General features: G+C 44.3%; 1 protein-coding gene across 8 annotated transcripts in view; it reads right to left on the bottom strand.

The window, feature by feature from the left end:
- The window catches only part of ntng2b (netrin g2b), a 54040-nt gene extending 43505 nt beyond the window's left edge, over positions 1-10535 (bottom strand). For 4 of the 8 annotated variants that reach the window (XM_052050563.1, XM_052050564.1, XM_052050560.1 and 1 more), the window contains exons 1-2: positions 9959-10532; positions 7865-8384 (exon numbers count right to left, since the gene is read on the bottom strand). In XM_052050563.1, the coding sequence (XP_051906523.1) occupies positions 7865-8143 (279 nt within the window). In that variant the 5' untranslated portion in view covers positions 8144-8384; positions 9959-10532. Of the gene's footprint in view, positions 1-7864; positions 8385-9958 lie in introns of all 8 variants that reach the window. The other 4 variants (XM_052050558.1, XM_052050559.1, XR_007959798.1 and 1 more) reach the window with 3 other exon arrangements.
- Between the last annotated feature and the right edge of the window lie 10436 nt (positions 10536-20971).

Here is a 20971-nt window from a genome sequence, read left to right as displayed (position 1 = left end):
TTCATTCGGCTGGCAAAAAAAGGAATTTGCTTCTCGTCGAAATTGGTCAACAAAATGAATTAAACTTCAAGGTACCACCGACTGTCATACATAATAAAAATGTACAAATGGATGCCAAATTCTAATGTCTTCAGTTCAAATGAAACATGCTGATTTTCATCAGCCTTTTGTGACCTTGCGTGAGAATTAATTATAGTGGATGTGAAGTAATATACTGTATGGGAGGGCGGGGCATTCCCCCCCCCCCCTTTTTTTATGATCCTCCCACACAAGGGACGCAAGGTTGCATTTAAGCCCTTTGTGTGCCCGGCATGTCCTTCGTGTCCTGCTCTGCCAGCATCGCCTCAGTGTATCTATGCCAGGACACACACACACACACACACATACTCAGATCCGAGCCAACTGCTGCGGCAGGTGGCCCGCACTGCTAAGCCCCTCCAGCAATTATCCTCCCCGCCATCTCGTCTCCATGACAACAGCCTCCATGATGCCGCGGCCTTAAGCGGACTTCCCTTTCGCGTTGTTTTGAAACAATTGAAAATATGCTTTAAAAAAAAAATTGAATACACTTTTCTAATTTGCACCTCATACGCACAGAGGCATCTGAAGATATCAGTGACCCGATTTATGCGATTTTAGTTGTTTCAGCTGTTATGGTGGGAGTGAACTCTGCTTACTTCACAACAAGCAGCAGTTCGGCTTTCTTCTTTTTAACATTTTCAATTCTCCAAGAGTATTGAAGCTGCTTGTTACTCTCAGTTAAAGTTCGCTGTGAAACTGAACATGAATCCAACTTTTAAAACAACCATATGTTTTTGCTTTAAAGTCTGCCATTTTATTTTAATGCATAAGAAATAAATGTTGAAAAAACATTTTGTTGAGTAAACACTGATGCACCTTTCAAACCCAACTCTGATAGGGTTAAAGCTGCAAAATAGACAAACTATATATTCTAATTGTCATTATTATTTTGATAGTGAAACAGCATTCCTCTCTCTTCCTCTCCTTCCTTCATCCCTTTGCCATCTGAGCCACTTCCGGAACGTTCTATAAGTTATATGACCAGCAAGGGGAATAAAGTGTATAAGGGACGCTGAGCAAACACACAATATATTTTGTTTTGGGATGGAGGGCGGGAGAGGGGGGGGGGGGCATCAAGTGAAATGACCCTCCCGTTAAAAAGGCCTCAGAGGGGCTAAGGCAAAGGATATTGCCTTTTCATTTATGACGCTCATCTTTTATCTTGTGAGATGTTTTCAAGAAGAGAATGCCGCATATGAGTATGTTATCTAGGCTCAACAAATATTTAGTGCACTTTTCATTACCTGCAAATAATTTGCCAGTTGGCACGCAGATGGCGCTCATCTTTACTTTGGGGGATTTGAACGGGCACTGAAACTGAAAGTCTGTCGGATGCGAGCTTAATTCGCCATGCTCTTTTACTGTGTTGGCTAAAACTCAATTCAAATCAACATTTTTTTGAGTATAACTAAACGGCGGGACAGAAGGTCGAATTGTTTTAAGGGAATTAAATCATACTTATTTTATGATTCACTGATTATTGTATTTTATTTATCTTCCACTTGACAAATGCTCTTTGAATAAAAAAGCTATGAGCTGATTGATTTGGAAAAAAAAATATCCCAACTTTCTTTTTGGCCACTTGATGCTGAGTGGAGTAGAGATATCAATTACAGGCAGAGAGCATTTGACGTTTATGTAATATTTTGTCTTAGTAGTTTACATCAGAGAGAAAAATTGGCAAAAATCAGGTGATTTTTTTTTTCCCAGATTTTTTTTTGGGGGGGTGTGAGGGGGGTGTCTATGATAATCATCTTATGGCTTATGTATTGTCTAAAAAAAACAACAACCTGCAGAAAACTGCTGACTTTGAACTGGCCAGCCAATTAATCGGTCGTCCCCTAACTAATACTCAGATTAATGAAAATGAACTTAAAAGCGTTTTTGAAAAAAGACGAACGATTAAAAACAGACAGATATGTTTGTAGAAGACCTAATTCAAACTAACTGGATTTCAAAAACAAAATTTCAAACGAATGGAAAGCTACAATGAAAAAAATCCCAGCACCGTGCCATACAGTGTGCGTAAGACCCTGTGGCCGATCCCTCTTAGTCCTGCCTCGCTTAGGCACAAATCTCACTTAGAACTATCCTCTGATTATGCCAACACTTCACATTGGAAGCTGCATCCCTTCCCATCCTCCCAGTCCACCGTGGGAGGGTGCACATTCGGACGCTATCAGCCTCCCCACCCTCTCCTCCTCTTCAGCCACCCTCCAAGGGAGGCGTGGCGTACAGTTCGCCGCTGGGCATGGGACTGCCCTTTCACGCGGCCTTGAAGGCCCACAGCTGGCCTGGCGGGGGTCCCGTGCGGTGTCGGCGGCAGGTAGCGTGGCCCCTGGCCCAGTCTGAGAAGAGCCCATCCACTCCACCAGCTGTCATCGTCCTACCCGTTAGTTTCCTTTGCTTCCTCCCCTTTCCTGTCTCTCTCTCTCTCTCTCTCTCTCCATTTCCCCTCTCATGTCTATTTTTAGAGCTTCTAAAACGGGCTTTGTGGAGCAGGGAGGTGTGTTGTTTTTGTCTCTGAGACGGGACCAACGCACGCGCTAATGTTCCCGCAACAGCCCGTTGGCATCTGCTGGGCTGGAGCTGGAGGAAAACGCAGCATGGGAAGATTGGCCGTCAAAGACCAAATAATGAGCAGCGTTCTTGAAGGCCTTATAACGTTGTTTTGTATTGACTCAATGGTACTGCGTGGTGAAGCTCGGCTCGTGGACACTACAAGCCAACGTCGCGCCCTGGGCAACGCACGCCGGCAGCTCGGAAGGAGAATGTGTTCAATTCTAGTTTGATTTTAGTAATGTAAGAACTTACAGAAGTACGTTCTTACATTACTATAATTCTCATGTATCATTCGTCGAGCAGCATCGAGAAAATCATTTTAAACTTAAAATAGCAATCAAAAACATTATCCGCGTCATCATGATCTGCATAGGTTGAATTAAAAGAATTTGTTGTTTTCCACAAAAATATTAAAAAAAAATAACATAGGCAACTACGCTACATACTCGCGCTAGGCAAATATGCTAACACTGTGACCTCCCTAATACTGACTGATTAGATTGCTATATAAAGGCAAGTCCAAATTTAGTCACACTCAAGTTCCTGTCAAGTGAAAATAAACGTCTTCTAAATTTGACACATTCAACAGCCAACCAACTTTGAATGATTACAAGAAAATCAAAATAATAAAAAAGAATCCTCGCTGCTCTCTGCTGTGGGTGTGTCTGCTACATGTGCTGAAACCACTGCAGTCAATCATATGCCACTTCTGTAAGCTTGCCAAGCAACAACGAGGCACTCTAAAGTGGCAGTGCCAGCACAAGGCCTCAGTGCCCATGCAGGCGGTCATGTCGGAATTAAAAAAAATAAAATAAAAAATCCGGGCGGCCCGGTAGTCCAGTGGTTAGCACGTCGGCTTCACAGTGCAGAGGTACCAGGTTCGATTCCAGCTCTGGCCTCCCTGTGTGGAGTTTGCATGTTCTCCCCGGGCCTGCGTGGGTTTTCTCCGGGTGCTCCGGTTTCCTCCCACATTCCAAAAACATGCGTGGCAGGCTGATTGAACACTCTAAATTGTCCCTAGGTGTGAGTGCGAATGGTTGTTCGTTTCTGTGTGCCCTACGATTGGCTGGCAACCGATTCAGGGTGTCCCCCGCCTACTGCCCGAAGACAGCTGGGATAGGCTCCAGCACCCCCGCGACCCTAGTGAGGATCAAGCGGCTCGGAAGATGAATGAATGAAAAAATAAAAAATCCTGTGTCCTCGCAATTCACACCAGGTGCTCGTACATCACTGGGCTTCAAATTTAGCCACGCCCAAATATCAGACAAACAATGCTTTATCTTCAACCTTCAGTCCTGCATGCAATAGGTTTCAGTTTTTGCACATTTTCAATTATCTTTGGACATGCCTCATGTCTGACACAAATCTCTAAATTCACTTTTAAGGATGGTTTAAGATAAGATCAAAGATGTGCTCTTGATTAAACAACCCTAGTAATCCGCTTTTGACTAATGCTTGTATTCCCTTATTGTAGGAATGCAAAATCATATTGAAGCTTATCCATTTCTGCGAGCTATTGACGTCATTTTAACTCCCATCAACCGCAGCACAGTACAGTAGCAACTCCAAAGCTTTTTGCCGCCGCTCCCTCGCATCGACAGAAGCCAGCACACGGAACACGCTGGCCCCGCTTGGCAGAGCTTGTTGCACTCCCGGCGTAAAAGAAGAAAAAAAAAATAACGAGAGGAATTGGAAAATAAAAATGAAACCTCCCCATGGAGAAAGTACAGTAAAGCGGAAGAAAGCAGACGGGGATAGCGCACCGTCACATCAAAAACTCCTTGAATCCTCTCCAGTTTTTAGGAACACGTTCACCGGGTGAAGGTGGAAAGTGAGAGGCGGGGGAAAACAAAAATAATTTTGCATCTTTCTCCGCAGTCGCTTATGTGAAGTCTTATGTGAAGACAAGCATTTCTACCCATACGGTGACGCCCCCCCCCCACTCGTTTTTTCTGTGCCCCAAGTTTCCCTGGATTTGTAGGATTGCATGCAAATGTATGGCAGTTAAATAAGTAGTACAACTTTTCTGTTCAGCTGCCAAATCCTTCAGACGGGGAAATGAAGAGTGCAAGAGGGCGAAAGGCTTCACGGTAGACAAATAGATCAGATAAATGGACCATCCCTGACGTGTGCACACTTTAATTAATCATCTGATCGATTGACGAATGGCGCAGATCAGATTTGAATGCGAAAAAGTGGATTGAGACAAGGTTTTGGACAAATATCATACACCAACATCTATATATCAATATTGTACCGCAGAGAATCAATTAATCCCTCCCTCCAAAATGATATTTTAAAAAAACATTTACAACAAAAATTCAAATAAATCAGACCGATCCGAATTACAGGATTAATAACGATGGGCAGCTCGGCACACTTGAGCGAACGAGCCGTCATGTCATATTTTACTTGATCCGATCAATGATGTCATTGATCGATAGGCAAATGATGAAAATGGATTGAGTCACACCATTACTGTCATTGCTACTTTCAGAAGTCAAGTGTCAAATGTTACTTTGTGTTGGATGTTGACTGTTGATAGCACCGATTTCAATGGAAGAAATTGTGTATTGGGGCATACAGTCCTCTTTTTCTCAGCAAGGTTGGACTTCAGAGTTCCAGAATGAAGCAGATTGTTCAAACTTTGTTACTAAACCATGTTTTCTGATGTGAAACATTGGTAGGACAGATTTTAGGGCAAACAAACAAAAAAAAGCAGACTGAGAGTCATAAGGTTTATTTGGCAAACACAGGACTGAAGAAGTTGAGAATGGAGCCGACCATGTTAATCATCCAAATGTTGGAAGTCAAAAATGACACCTTAAACGGCCAAACGAGGTGATAGGAGATGAGCTCACTGCATCTCCATTCCTTGAAGTCGATTATCAGACATACTGTGAAAGTTTTCTTTTTTTTTGGCAAAAGAGGCGTTCAGATGGTAGTCATAAATTAGTCAGCGAATGAGGCCCACTCATCGCGCCTCACCTGCCAAAGAAAGTGTCGTCGCTCAGCTTCTCCAGCCCCGCGCATCGCCGCCGCCTTCGCCTCAGCCACCAGAAGCTTCCGACACAAAGTTTAAAGCGCTGACTCGGATCCCACTCCTTCCTGTCCCGTCCCGTTCCGTCCCATCCCGCCCTCCCATCATCTCATCAAGCCCGGTGGCGCACTCTCCGTGGATGGGCCATCGTCGGGCCGGGCCGACCCTTGTAAGGAAGCCCATTAAGGAGCCCATCAATATTTAATCTGAGCTCACTCGGAAGCAGAATTGCAGAACTTTCCAGACCCGAGCCATTAGGGGGCAGATGTCAATACGTCACCGCCGTCTTGGGCTACAAGCCCGCCCTCCCCGCCCACCCTTCCCTTCTCTGGAGGAGTCATCCGAGAGGCTTTCTGGAGACTTGTTTCCGCTTCGTCTACATGAAACAAATCATTAACCATTAGGTGTCCGCCACTTCCTGTCGGATGCGAACGACTGCAGAACCCTCACGAGACGGGAGATGACGGCTTGTTTGTTCAAACAAAAACCACTCTGCTATATCTTGTTTTCGGACTTTTTGGGCTCACAGCTGACGAAACGGGTCAGGTGACTTTCTGCCGACGTGTAGCTGCTTAATTCTCGTCCATAAAGCTTGAATATATGAATACTTGATTTGCGAGGAGGGTGGAGGGCTGGCCCGCAGGCTGGGGCGCGTTAAATATTGCTGACATCTTAACGAGTTTGCCAACCGAGGTTTGTCCTTCATTGTCCTTGCCGCACAGTTAAACCAAAAAAAAAAAAAGATTCCATCTCGGCATTTTCGCGGCAACATTCACAGTGAACCGAGCCCAGGTGCGAATTGCAAAAATCTTGAAAAGTGCTTTATTTTAGAAACTTGGCCGGTTAATCTGTGTGTTGTCATTTACAGCAGCTCCTAGTGAAGTTTTCATTCTGTATTTGTGCGTTTGACTCGTTGTCCCCCTTCGATAAATAGCTGAATGTGCACCTTATGTCACTAATCGCGACTGCATGGCCAAAAAAAAAATCTTAAAAGATTGCAGAAGAAATCTGGAAAGTATCAAGGGCATAAACAATGAACTGTGATAAAGTGGGGGAACACCGTCATGGATTTGCAAGCAGCACCCCATTAGACGGACGCAATGCCAACTTGTTGCACTTATGTCATCGCGCTAGCTAAGAACCCTAGAGATCTTAATTAAATCACCTTTGCCTGCGTGTCGTTTAAGCTTCCTGCTTATTTTCCGTGGTGGGAAATAAGCACGTGCAAATACTTTGTGACTCTGCTTAAGTGGATTTTTCTGGTGTCTGTACTCTACTTGCACGAATGACGGTGGCAACAGATTTGTCGAAGCAAGATTCCCTTTCCGTGGCCCTTTTTAAGATGGTCATAAAAAAGGGAAATTGTTTTGTTTTTTATTTTTTGTTTTCATTTCATGTACACGATTGACAGTAAAAATTGTTTCCGTCAAGTTCCTGTAAAGTGAAAGTAGAAAACGTATTCTAGGTGACGAGAGGCGCTAGCCACTAGCTAGCTGACAAACTAACACATTTAGTGCGTTCCTCTCGTTTGGTGGGGCACTTCACCTCCTCGCTTAAGGAATTTAAACAATGACTCCATGTTGTTTCGTAAACTGTGGCATCAAGGGAGGATGGATTTTTTTGGGGGCGTGGACATGGCTGCTAGCTAACGGCGCGGTGAATTTGTGTTGGATAATCACTGATGCAAATGAAGGCACTCAAGTTCTGATTTAATGGGGGCGGGCGACTCTTGCCAGATACAGAAGTGCATTTCTTGGCACCCTTTCACCCCCCCCACCCCCCCCAAAAAAAACAGTTGAATGCTCTAGCAATTCCGTATGACATAGTTCTCCTTTTTCTGCTCATTTTCAGCATTTATCTTACATGATTTTAATACGTCTCTGACTTCTTTAATTTAGAACAGCAGGTCTGTACATCTATTTTTATACTTCTGTACCAGTCCTGCTTCTTTCACAAGAGATTTTGAAGTAGGTATACTTCTATTTAAGTACAGAGTGTGAGTACCTTGAGTGGAACTGGGATGGGCGTGCCCGAGAATCATGTTTTCTTTTGTCACACTCACCTAAGCACCCAAAGCCCCCCCACACCCCACCACTGCATGCCACTGCCCCACCCCCACCCCCACTCCCACCAAGCCATGCCCTAAGAGCTCTCTCCACTTCACATGCAGCAAAAACTCACCAGGGTGCAAAACCTCTCGGGCGGGTTCCCGCACGTGACGCCGGGCGGGTCCACCTTGATCCTCATGTAGTCCTTCATGGACTCGGCCCGAGGCTGGCACGCGTAATGCTCCCACACGGAGCCGTCATCCGTGCTCACCAGAGACTTGCATAGTTCGTACTGGCCCCCCAGCGCGGAGGCCGAGCAGTGCAGGAGCAAGAGCGCTACCCAAAGGAGCATGGCAGGCGGGGTGGCGGTCGGGGCTCGGTGGAGGGGCGACGCGCATGGGGTGCCGATCATAGGGAGACGTCGGACATCCTCGGTTGACTTTCACTGGCCGATGAAGAAGTGACTGCAAATGTCCCCCGGGACGGATCCGGGACACTCTTCCTTTCTTGATTGGGCTTTCGGGGTCTGCTTTTGGGGAATGATCCTGGCGTGCACTTTAACCATAGTGCCGCCGGGAGTGCGGGATGGCGTTCACACAGTTACGTGCCTCAAAGCCGAGGTTAGGGCCGTGTCTCCGGCCCTCTTGATTGTCCTGCAGGGTGGAACACGAACACATTTTCACAACTTAACAAATTGTCAATTCGCGCCACATAACAAGTGCTCTCCTCTTGTGCTTCATACATGAAGAAAATAGTCTTGTCTATCTATCGATCCATCCATCCATCCACTTTGACTGTGACTGACTGACATAAACAAGTGGGCAAGTGACTTGTGCTCTGCGTGGAAGACTTCTCAATGGAATTTGAAGCCACAAAGGCACTTTAGATGCTGGCAACTCGGCAAACAAAGTGATGGAAAGCGAGACTATCCGAGCTTTATTTATGACGTTAGAGTTGTGATGCGTCAAACTTGAGGAGCGGTCGTAAGCCACTGCGTTGATTGTACTTCAAAGTCTGTCGACTGTTGTGCGGTTAGCAGCATTTGGTATTCTAAATTAGTTTACGAAATAGTTGATGTTGTGATTTTACCACAAAATACTGTAGATGTTTTTTGCCATGTGCACATAAGAAATACACACAAAATAATACTAAAACCAATAAAACTAAACTAAAAGATTTTTGGAAAACCTAAAACTTGATTAAAACTAACAAACCCGTTCTGAAAACTAATTAGAGCGAACTAAATATAAAAGAAACAAAATAAAAAGTACAATGAAAAATACAAAACTATTCTAACCTTTGGTAGAGTCACTAGACTCCATAATGACGACGATTTTATCAGTCGCCAAGCGCAAATACATTTTTTACATTTGCACAATTGATACGGAGGAAGAAGTGTGGCTCAAGTCGCTGGCACCGCCCATGAGTGGTAGACATCGAGTCCATCTCCTGTCGCAAGAGCATTTAATGATTTAAAAAGGTGCTGTGAAAGCGTATGCTCGAGGAATTAAACTAAAAGCACTTAAAGGAGTTTATAAAAACATGATGAATATGTGTGGGCGAAAGGGGCATACTTTGTATTTTTCATGTGTTTATGTGGAGAGTATGCATCTATTTTAGATTGTAGATGCAATTAATTGTGAAGGGATCGGATTTAGACAACTTGTTCCTACTCTTTTTTTGGGGGGAAGGGGGGAATACACTGTGTTTTGGTATACGACTTTTTTTGTACCGTGTTAGAAAACAAAAATGGTTATTCACTCAAAAGAGAAAAAAAATGTCATCCATTTCGTACAGAGGTGACCAAAATGAGGCCCACAGGCCATTTGTGGTCCGCCTTCAATTTTCCTGCGGCTTCCAATAAAACTGGCATTTAACAGGAGATGGAACTTAAATTTTAAAAAAAATGCAGGAGTGGGCTCCGTTTTTATGTTGAAAAAAATGGGATCCTCGCTTTTGATAAATGTAAGAATTTCAACGTGGCCGTTGCATCTTTGCTCTTTTTTTTCCCGTCAAAAGTTTAGACAGCGCTAATTTCAACTGAAAAGGGGACTTCCCGAAGCCCCCCACTCCCCTTCCCACCCCCACCCCAATGCCCTACTTTACAGAGCACGTGGAGTTACTTGTGTGTCTTCATTCAATCCATTTCGGATCAGTACTGTAAACTGTCTCGTGGGTCTTCGCCCCCGGAATGAAAAAGTCAAGCAAGTGCTCTGTCATCACTTACTAGTCACGCGCATCCACGGGACGGTCGCCGTCCTCCCCTCTCCTGGCGGGACCGGCGCCGATCATCCACTGTTGGTTCTTGTCAGTCATGAAGAAGAAAAATCCAAATGAAAATTAAAAAAAATAATTATTTTGCTCGCACGGGCGAGGATGTCCTCGACGGCGCAAAAAGGAGTATCAAAAAGTAGAAAATGTTGACTCGGAGGGGAAGGCTGCTCGTCGTCTTCCTCCTCCCCTCCCGCTTTTCTCTCTCTCTCTCTGCTTACTGTGCCTCCTCTTCTTCCTGCTTCTCTTGCACACTTTACGAGCTTTACTCGGGATGCTGAAGGACGCTCACTCCCTCACTCGCCCATCCCCCCCACCCCCTCCCTCTCTCTCTCTCTCGCTTTCTCTCTATCTCTCTAATACCCAACCCAAATCCTTCTGCTAGTCACTTTCAATCACTATCCGGTCCTCACGCCCCGGGCCCCGCCCACGTTCTCATTCAGCAAGGGCGGTGCACCCTGCCCGGTCCCCATCCCAGGTGGTCCCGAGCTGCACCGATGTAAAGTGTGCACAGGCTTCTGCCGCACGCATGCACACCTCCTCCTCACAGATGTCTTTTTTTCCTACCCCGCCCACAGCCCCTGCTCCCCCACCCCCCCACCCCTTCGCATAATGACCTTATCTAACACATCTTTTTACACTTGCGAAAATGATATGAATACATTAGCTTTTGGGTGGTAATATAACAGAGCGGTGTAATAATATTGTGGTTCAAAGTTGAAGAGGTGAGCACCCCCCCTCCCCTTTCCCACATCACAGCCGCGCTAGTAGAAAACTTTTCATACCTATTATGAATGACAATAACTGTCAAATGATTTTTTTCATTGGTATGATTTCATTTAAAAAATTGATGTATGAATATTAAGAACTGTAGAACTGCATACAATAAAGGATTGCACAGTAGTACGTAAAAATGTGCATAATATCTATAATAAATAATGTGCATCTATACATTTTCTGATCAGCTTATCCTCATAAGGGTTGTGGGCATGCCCGAGCCTATCCCTGTCTTCTTCGGGCAGGAGGCGGGGCATACGCCCTTAACTCGTTGCCAGCCAATCGCACGTCACACATACACACATAGACCAACAACCATCCGCGCTCACACCTTTGGGACAATTGATAATGTTCCATTTACTTGCCACGCTCATTGGAACATGGGAGGAAACCGCAGTACCCAGAGAAAAGCCACACAGGTACGGGGAGAACATACCAACTCCATGCAGGGAGGCCAGAGCTGGAATTCAAACCTCTACCTGCCATGGGACCCCGGCCCCCCCTCAAAAACAAACAAACAAACAAACAACCGGCCTTACCTCTCGTTGCCTGGAAGGTTGAGTTATTGATTTGCCGGCCACCAGTCCAATGCCACCGTACCTAATCAAATGTCCCTCCTTCTATATTTAAATGGAGTCATATTTCATGCCTTTTGTTCCCCATATTGGCCAGATATGAATCAGACTGCGCGCCACCTGTCGTAACGTGTGCTTCAAACAGGAAACAGCACATGCACCGCACACACACTCCATGCATGTCGTGGTTTCCTAGCAACTCCTAGTTAGAAGTTTCATCTTGGAACCCGTGCTCTCTTCACCTATATCAGGTGCAGTCGCCGCCCAAGGTGAGCCAAAAATAGCCCCCCAGTGACCCCAAAAAAACCCCAACACACACACGCTTCGTTCCGACAAGCCAGGCCCGTTGAGGCAGTCGGCATTGACACTACCCTCTTGCACCTTTTTCATTTTTTACCCATAACTTTCATTCTCATGTTTCTGGCAATGTGTGGAAAATTTGGATCTGATAAGACGATGTCACATGGGAAAATTGGTTCGCAAATATGGCATGTTTGTCCAGGTAGTGAGAAGAAAAAAAGAATGTGAAAAGTCCTGTTACTTCAACTCAACTTATGGACATGAGACTGAGAACCTAAATAAGCATAATTTTTAGCTAGCATGATTAATGAAATTGTGACCCAAAAATTCTATTAGAGTAACAATATTCTTTATCCCCGCAAAGAACTTGTTTTTGTTGTTTTTCATTTACAGTGGACGGTGTCGGGGCCATGTGAACCAAGCCCTGTCAATCCACATATAAATTGAGGCCCATTGTAAATGCCCCCCCCCCCCCCCCCCAAAAAAAATAATGTTTAAAAATATATATTTTTAATATTGGGGAAAAATGTGTGAATGTATCAATGTGTTCCAAATTGCATTTATGCAGATCCACTGTGTAGATAATATACTGCCCCATAGTGGCCAAAACGCAGACAAAGCATGGAGTCACGATCCAAATAAAATACTGCAACGTGCCATTTTTCATACTCAAAAAAAAAAACAGGAATCTTTGTTCCTAATTTATGGTGCTTGAATGCGGATGTTACTGTACCCTTCAGAGGTGGTGTGCATGTGAAAGGCACCGCTGCAAGGTTTGCATCGATCACCCATCGTGCGAGGACACAGACGTGCGTGGAGGCATAGTGACCGGCCAACTGCTCCACACAGGAGACCTGACACACACACACGCATACAGAAAAGTTGTCTGTGTTTAAATTGCATGCATCAGGCGTAGCGACATACTGAGCAGTGTATTTTTTTTGTTTGTTTTTTGTGTCATCGTCCTGTTAACAAATGATTTGAATGTGATTAAATTCATGTCAAATACTATTAAGGGGTGACATTGCAAAATGTTTTCAGCACAGTGTCGCAGTGGGCAAGGCTTTTTGCTGTTTCACTCATGTAGCTTTCCGCCAGACGTCATAGCGTCCCGTAAGACGAGACCTTGTAGGCAGGATCCAGAAAATTCATGAAATGAAAATCTATGAATGATTGGTCACATATTTCTGCTTGCTTGGAACAGCCATTTACTGTTTCCCCGTGTCACTGTCTTGTATATGTCACACAGACAGAAAATAAGGGTGGAGGATAGTGTTTTCCCAGCGTCTATATGTGGGCTCTATTTTCATCGATGGACGCACGTCTTCATTTTTCATTTTTCTGCCGGTGTGAGTGTGGTTCACCATGTCTGGGAATTTGTCAGCCCACACTGTGGCTTTCTGTCATTTCCAGCATATTGACGGCGTTTTCTATTAAACGCCTTGGTGCACCAAACAATTTGGTGACAGAAAGTAGATGAGACTTTAGACCAGGGAAACGCAGGTCTAAGATGTGGCGCATGTGGTGTAACTGATGGATTTGATCTAGGCTCACGGACACAAATTCTGCTCTCCGCTGATAGGTGTGGTGGATGTCATCGTATTTCATTCATAAAAATTACAACAGCGTGCATCGAACCCTCTGAATCTTTGTAGAAATAAAATCATAGAACATAACAAAAAAAAACATTGAATATAAAGGGAATGAGAGGAGTTGCTTTGATTAGCCAGGAATCAAATCTGCTGTGTTCACGCCCACAATGGCGCAAACTCCCCTGTGTAACAAACAGCACTTATCTAGGAAAATTCCAAAAGGAAGAAAATTCCACCCAGGCCTATTCTTATACTGCACTTGTCAGGAATATAGGGCCCTAAGTGTGTATGTTCAGACTTTACGGGTAGTTCCCGAGCCATCACAGATAACGCGGTATTTACCCGCCTTTAGCCCCTGTCACACAACCAATTGACGGCTCTTTTCCATCTCCAGCAGTAGTATATCTTTAAATCACTTCAAATGCGACTGTGTAAATTGGTCCAGTGAATTGGTGATAGTGTGACTCTATTGACGATGACACCGGTATCAGATTTACTGCCTGTCGTGCAGCTGCAAAGTGTCGTGCGCACCCCCACACACACACTGCACCCCCAAGGAGAACGGGAGATTTACCGTCCTGGCGGCTGCCATGCTAACAGCGCTTCAGCCATTATGTCCTTCATTAAACTAGCTGCCGAGGAGAGAGAGTGAGATTTATTCCGCTGCTCTCGGGTCAAGCGGGTTACAGTTCCTCCCATCGGCTGCGACAGCTTTGTGTTGACTTTGAGAGCTTGGGAGGTGCGATCGCGGGGGCGGAATAAATCCAGCTGGATCGATAGCAGCGTTTGGTCGCATTGATCGGCTCACCCCGCCCAAAAAGGTTCTGACCCTGCTGCCACGTCACCTGCGGATGTTAGGCATTCATCTAAGCTGCACAAACTGCCGGCCCAGTCGACTGGAACTGACTGTTGCGTGTGCGAGAAAGGTCAAGTGATGTCATCATTTAGGGCAGAAAGTGGCTCTTTAGCCTCTGCTTGTGAAAAACACTCTGTGTCACATTGTTCTGATTAAATTTCCCAAAGTAGTTAACAAAGTCATCACCGAAGATGCAACATTTAGCATGCTTAACCCCTTTCACACTGCCTGTAAAAGCTGCCAATAATAGCGGTTGTGCATCAACATTTATTTTCCGCCTTCGGAGGTCGTATCAAATTTGTAACAGATACTTTTTTTTTCCTGGTATCATTGTTTTGTGTAAATGCACCAACGCGGAATTGGGAAATGGAGTCAACCCGTTGTTTTCCGCCTTTGGAAGTAATATTGGACTTGTATCAGAAGGCCCAGCTCTTACCCACCGTTAACCCCTTGTCACTTTAGATTTCTCATACTGCTGTTTTGGAAAATGTACCGTCACGGAATGGGGGAATGAAGTCAATGTGTCATTGTTTTTATCTGTGGAAGTAGTGTCTGAGCTGTTTGAATAGAGCTAACTGTAACAAGGGCTACGTCTGTTTTCTAATTGCTGGAGATGATAAAACACTCTGGTGTGGACAACGGTTTGTATTTGGACCAGTAAGGGGACACTAGATTTGATTCACTGGAGCCAATGATGTCACCATTGAGGGGGTAGCATGGGCAAAGAAGCAAGAACAATGAACTTTTATATCAAACATGACAACAAAATGATTGTCACAAAAACACAGTGAAAAAGTCAATAAATCCAATTTAGTCTCAACCTCTTAGTTGACCTTTCCTTCAAGCAAAATAATTGGTGATCGCCTTTCTCAACGCCGGTGTGAGTTTCTTTTTTCTTTCAATCTGAATGACATAACTAAACACAAAATGCTCTTGTCAACTCTTGTCGTACAAAATAAATTTTAACGACGCTACTCTTTTAGTCAATATGTATGTATATTTATATATAGACTTTTTTTTTTAACTTCTGAATGAAAGCTATGATCTTTCAATTGGTTATGTCTACTCCCCATTGCCTCATGCCATAATCCGGGTTACATAACATTTACCTGCTCCTTAGGCCTTTTTACACTGGCTGCCCTTGGAAGGTAGTATCAGAGCCATATTGAAAAACCCAACCTTTTACCCATTTCACGCCGCCTGTAAAATGTATATATATATTTTTAAATATTTATGTATTACTTTTTAATTATTTGTGGTAACACTGATTTGTATAAATGTACCAACACGGAAAGGGGGAACTGATTTTCTGCCTTTGGAGGTCGTGCAGCCGGAACGGCAGACTCGCTATTTAACCTTCCCCTTTCATGCTGTCTGTACAAGCTAGCCTTTTTGCAGCTTTTTTAAAAATGTATCAATTTTTTTTGTTCGTTTTAAAACCACAACAAAAGAATGGATGTGGGGGAAGGAGCAATTGTGTTTTAAACGTAGTATCATGTTTACATTTATCTGCCTTAAAACCCCTTTCACACAGCCTGTAAAATAAACTTGGATTGTGGATTATGTATTTATTTGTTTATTTTTCATGTGCGTGATGATAACTGGTGTGCATGACCTCAGGATGTGAAATGCCTTTTATTTTTTAACCATAGCGTCATTGTGTTTCGCGGTGGTCTTGTTTTCGTCCCCCGGGGAACATGGGGTAAATGTGAGAGAGCAGAGGTTTATAGCTAATGAGCCTTTCTTTCTTTGGGATCTCATGCAGCAGGGTCACTGGTCAAGCTCAAAGATATGGGGCAGAAATGGATATGACAAATTGTAATGGTATTATGTGCTATTTTTAGGTGGTGCACATTGACACCAGTGAGCAGTGCCATTTGAAAGTGGACCCCGAGCAAACTTTCCGGATGGACTGCAACAAAGGAATGGTAGGATGAGACCCTTTCACGCTGGCGGTAAAATCTGGCATTTTCACTTTTCTTTTTGTACCTGTCATTGTGCTGCATAAATGTTCATTTTCTGGATATGGAATGGAGAATGACAGCAATTTTCTGGTAATTTCCCACCTTTTGAAGGTAGAATGAGAGCGGTAGCAGACCATTCAATATTTATCTGTTTTGGGCCTTTTTTACGCCGCCTGTAAAATTAGACGCTTTCCCACCTTTTCACTTGCCCTCTTGACTTAATACTGTTCGATTGTGTGTTACGTCGGCCCGATGTTTACGTTTTTGGAGCATTTTGGCCACAGACTGCTAAATACAAACCGGTGAAATTGTAATTGGCCACCGCTTGTCATGTTCAACTTCTGTAGTGTATCGTCCCATTTCCGGCATAAACGCTTCAATCGCCCAACTGCAGTGTGCTTGAACAAACACCGTTTTTTGTTGGGGGGGAGTTTGGATATAGGCACACATGAGCATCTGCTGATTAGCCACAGCAGTGCTGGTGTGCTTCAATAATTGGTTCGGTCGATATTTTTGGTCACGATACTTTAGTTGACCCCATATTTTTCTCACAACTACTTTACTACTTTGTACTTTGTTACTGTACAAGGGGAGTTTGTGGCGTTTTAAGTGCGAGGGAGATTTGAACGTAGCCTCACTTCACTAATCTTGCCCAAAGCCACACCCCGGGCACCGGCGCAATACTCAAACATGGCCATTCATAATGAAATATGATTATGAGAGTGCATAGTTGTAATCTCAGATAACGGAGGTCCTTTCGGTCTGCTTCTGTTTGCTTGTTTTGGCTATGCTCAGTTGTTGGCAAGGGAGGGCTGGGCAATTTTTTTTTTTTTAATTCACAAAGGTGAATGCTGTACCTCAGTTTTAGTAAAGCTCCTGAAGCCAGAGGTCAGTGCCAATCTCAGCCTCTATCTCTGCTTGGATGTTTTTTTTTCTTGGCACGGTGGTTTCTTGGACATGAAATAATGGGGACCAGATGTGGATGGATGATTATTTCACTTGTCATGTGTCAGGTCCGACAGATTGTTTTCACAATTATGAAAAAGGTGCTTTTTATTATGATTATGATTATTATATACGTATATATATTTTTTTGCAACCGCTCCATTTCAGTACAGGGTGCCAGTGCCTTTACCTCATTGTGATCCTTTGAATATACTTTCCCAGTGCTTTCAGATTCAGGGTGCAAAAGGGTTTGAGGTTCCCGCAGAGGGTGGGAACTAAAGTGGGCGGAGGTGCGTCCGGAGCTTAGCCCCTGAGCTGCAAGATGATCATGTGCGGCGTCAGACTGCAGCACAGCCAGGCAGGCAGGGTTGGCCTCTCCTCTGCTACGCCGCCCGTGTAGCCGTTAATGCAAACACGATCGATACATTTGTCGGCAGCGAGCACCGCACAGCGAAAAAGAAAGACGCCAAAATGCTGCTCCATGAGCTTGAAATCTTCCCCACTCATCCTTGCATGTCGGTGCTATCAAACGGAAGTATTAGAGCCCAGAGTCTGCACGAAAATGTCACGGGATGGAAAGTCAAAGCTCACGAGTGAAGTGCCGATGACTTTTTCACACTTCTGTGAGTGATTGTGTTAAATCAGCCACTTAGGGCCTTTCCCAAATTCTGTCTCTGAAGCCCGTTTGACTGAAGAACACAAAATTTGGTACGCATGTCTGATCATGGGCAGACCCCACAAAAAAGGTCTTTGAACCAATGCCTGAAAAGGCACAGGAAGTCAGCCATTTTGATGACTTTGGTGACCTTCAAACAATACAGTGAAGCGCAATAGTGCGTGTTTGTAATAGCAGCGCAAGACAGAAAAACCTGATCCTGCAACAAAAGCTGCTATGGAAGTCAGCTGCCCGCACCACTCAGTCTCTCGTTCTTTACATTTGTGTGCTCTTCCTGTTATGTGCCATCGCCTCTTTGGCTATTTTATGCTAACAAAGTGCACAAACTAATCTAAGCCAATAAACATGGCGCGGATGTGTCGAAATTGTTGCTTGCACACCTGCTCATTGAATAGATGTTACAGACCTTCAATCAGCTCCTGCTTCATCACACATGGAGCAGCAAGACATACAATCAAAACATGCAACAATACTCACAGGCATAACCCGTTTTTGTTCTGCTCTCTTTGGAATATCGTAAAAATCCATACAAAATATTGCTATTGGATCTACAGTATCGCCGCGGCGCGAACAATAAAACGTAATGCAGCCGCCCGCGCTTTGCTCTAAATGACAGACGAATGTAAAGACGCATTCGTCTGTCAGAAAGCATCGTCAAATCCTCTCTTTATGCTTAGCTTCTCCATTTTAAGACGTTAATTGACACGAGGCTGGGGCGTCGAGTCAGCGTTGTGGTTTGAAGCTCTCCGAGGCATTAGCGCACCACTTAGCAGCCGCGATAAAAGCCGTAAGAGAATTATTGGAAGGGAGAGTGGCCTTAAACGGCGGTGACAGCCAGCATACAGCTCCCCGTATCTGCTAGTGACTCGCCGATAGCGTTAAGTAATTTGTACTTCATTTATCTCCCTGATATCGCAGGCTGCACGCACGCACGCACACATGCACACCCAGTGTTTCTCTCCAGAGTCACTAGATCATTGTCGCATTAGCCTCCGATTTCCCTGCAGGCACTTGTGGTGCCCCATGTGAGTGCCTTTGTGCGTGGACAAGCGGTGACTTAGACTGTTAATGTAGTCACAGGAAAGTGCTGAGGAAAAAAAAAAGACACACGGAGAAGATCAAGTCAAATTAAGACATCTCTCACCCTTTGCTTCAATGAGCTCGCTTGTATGGCGTATTCCGACAAGTGTTGCGATCGTAACGACAGTCCCGTGTATGATAAGTCAAGTTCTTGCTAGCACATGTTGGGCATCAATGAAGCTTCATTTTGTATCGTCACTTTCCCTTGTTCCTCGCCGTCCTTCTGTGGTTCTGCGGTCACTGGTATGACCGTTTCAGACTATCGGTGAATGAGTTAGCCTAAGCTAACATCGTGAGGCTAAACCCGACTCATGCCCTTTTATTCAAACCATCGTGCACCGCGCGCATTTGTTTCTTGCGTCATGACAGCATCCTTGCGGTTTTGTGAGAAATGTCTTTTGAAAATATTATTTTCGGACGTCAAAAATGCTTGTTGACTTAACATCTGACGGTATGTACACACAACCGCGTGCTGGTCTTGGGTACCCATTAATGTCAAACGTTGCCGTTACAGTATGTACAGGTTTCGTAGAAGACGTTTTTGCGCTTCTTCTCTTCCTCCTCCTCCACTTCATCTTCCTCTTCATCTTCTTGGAAGCGAGCGGCAAATGTTTGATCGCAAGGCTTCTTCAATCTTTGGCTGAATCTTTCCAGCCTGGCGTGTGTTTGTGTCAAAACAAATCAAGCTGAGACAATCTCGCAGATATCCGGCAAAGCATATCTCTTTCCAAGACGAAAACGATGGGAGTTATTTTCACTGTTTGCGGGGGATGACAAATGGACCGTGCTTTCTACTCGCAATTTGCGATAATGCCCCTTTCACACTGCATGCAAATTCTGCTTTTTTCCTTTGCTTTTTTCCTTTTCCTTTTTTTTTGGTGCTCTTCCTCTTCTTTATGAACGGTACCGAATGGGAGAAAGAAAGTGACGCGGCAATTTCCCGCTATCTATTTATCTAATCATGGGCTGCTGTGTCACAGCACGGAGAGCCCATTTAGCATGGGGGGGGGGGGGATGCATTCCAGACCCACACGCAAAAGGTGAAAATCTGCGATGTCGAGAAAAGGGCGTTTTTCCAAATAGTTTTACCCTTCCAACACACTTCAAGCAAACATTTTTAAAAATTCTTCATCACCCGTTCTTTCTCTCGCTGTCAAGAAATGGGAGCGTATCATACGACATCACGTTGAGGAAGCCAAAAGAAGACTCTCACTTGCGATTCTCCAAATAAGAGGTAAACTGTTCCTGCTTCAAGTTATTTATCCCTCTCAGTTCAAGTTTACTGTACAATTGACACATGGAGCAAAAGAGAGACATTAAGCATTTGTTCAACTATACCAGGGGTCAGCAACCCAAAATGTTGAAAGAGCCTTATAGGACAAAAAAAAACAACAAACAAACAAATATGTCTGGAGCCGCAAAAAAAATTCTATCTATCTTCCTTCTATAAAACTTACAATGAAGGAAAGCGCTTGTGTTTTTTGCGCCAGTAATGGGAAGCATTTTTCACAACCCCGATTTGTTCAGTGGCTATGTCAGCGCTGTTGGACAGTTGGCGTTGGTGCGGCTGGATGGATGGCCGCTGAAGTTGAGGATGAGGAGAGAGGAGCGTTGGCGAAGAGCGCCGATGCGTATTTGGAACCGCGAGTCACCGCTTGGAATTGAAATGGATTTCCATTGGACAGGAGAAGTGAACCAATTTCTTTTTTCGTCAATGGATGCTACAGCTTCTTGTTGACTTTGAAACTTAGCTTGTAGCCGACGTGTGCATATTTTGAGCATGACGTCTCTGATCCACTGGTTAAAGGACACTTTGATTCTCTCCTCTTTCATCTCAAACTGCTTCAAACAACAAAGCGTGTGACGGAAAAGTGGTTAGGACTGCACGACTGTCCGTGTTTTATGTTATGTGTTGTGTTTATTATTTTACTTTATGTTAACTGTTTTGTAAAGCGCTTTGTTACAGCTACCGCTGTTGTGAAGGCTCTATATAAATCAGTATGTATGTATTGTATGTATGTATGTAGGAGACTGGACTGTCTAAGAATTGTTTGTTATTCATTCCTTTGTTGTGTTTTCACAAACGCCCCCATAGAATTTTTGTGATATCCTCACTTGATTTTTTTGTTTTGGCGTATTATCTTCGCTTTTCTTAGTGTCAGTTAAGTGATCATGAATTTCCGTTTTTCGGAGGCTGTCTTTGA

This window comes from Hippocampus zosterae, chromosome 18, assembly GCF_025434085.1.
Source record: "Hippocampus zosterae strain Florida chromosome 18, ASM2543408v3, whole genome shotgun sequence".
NCBI lineage: Eukaryota > Metazoa > Chordata > Actinopteri > Syngnathiformes > Syngnathidae > Hippocampus > Hippocampus zosterae.
The sequence above is the reverse complement of the archived record's forward strand: the minus strand, read 5'-3'. Positions and strand labels throughout refer to the sequence as shown.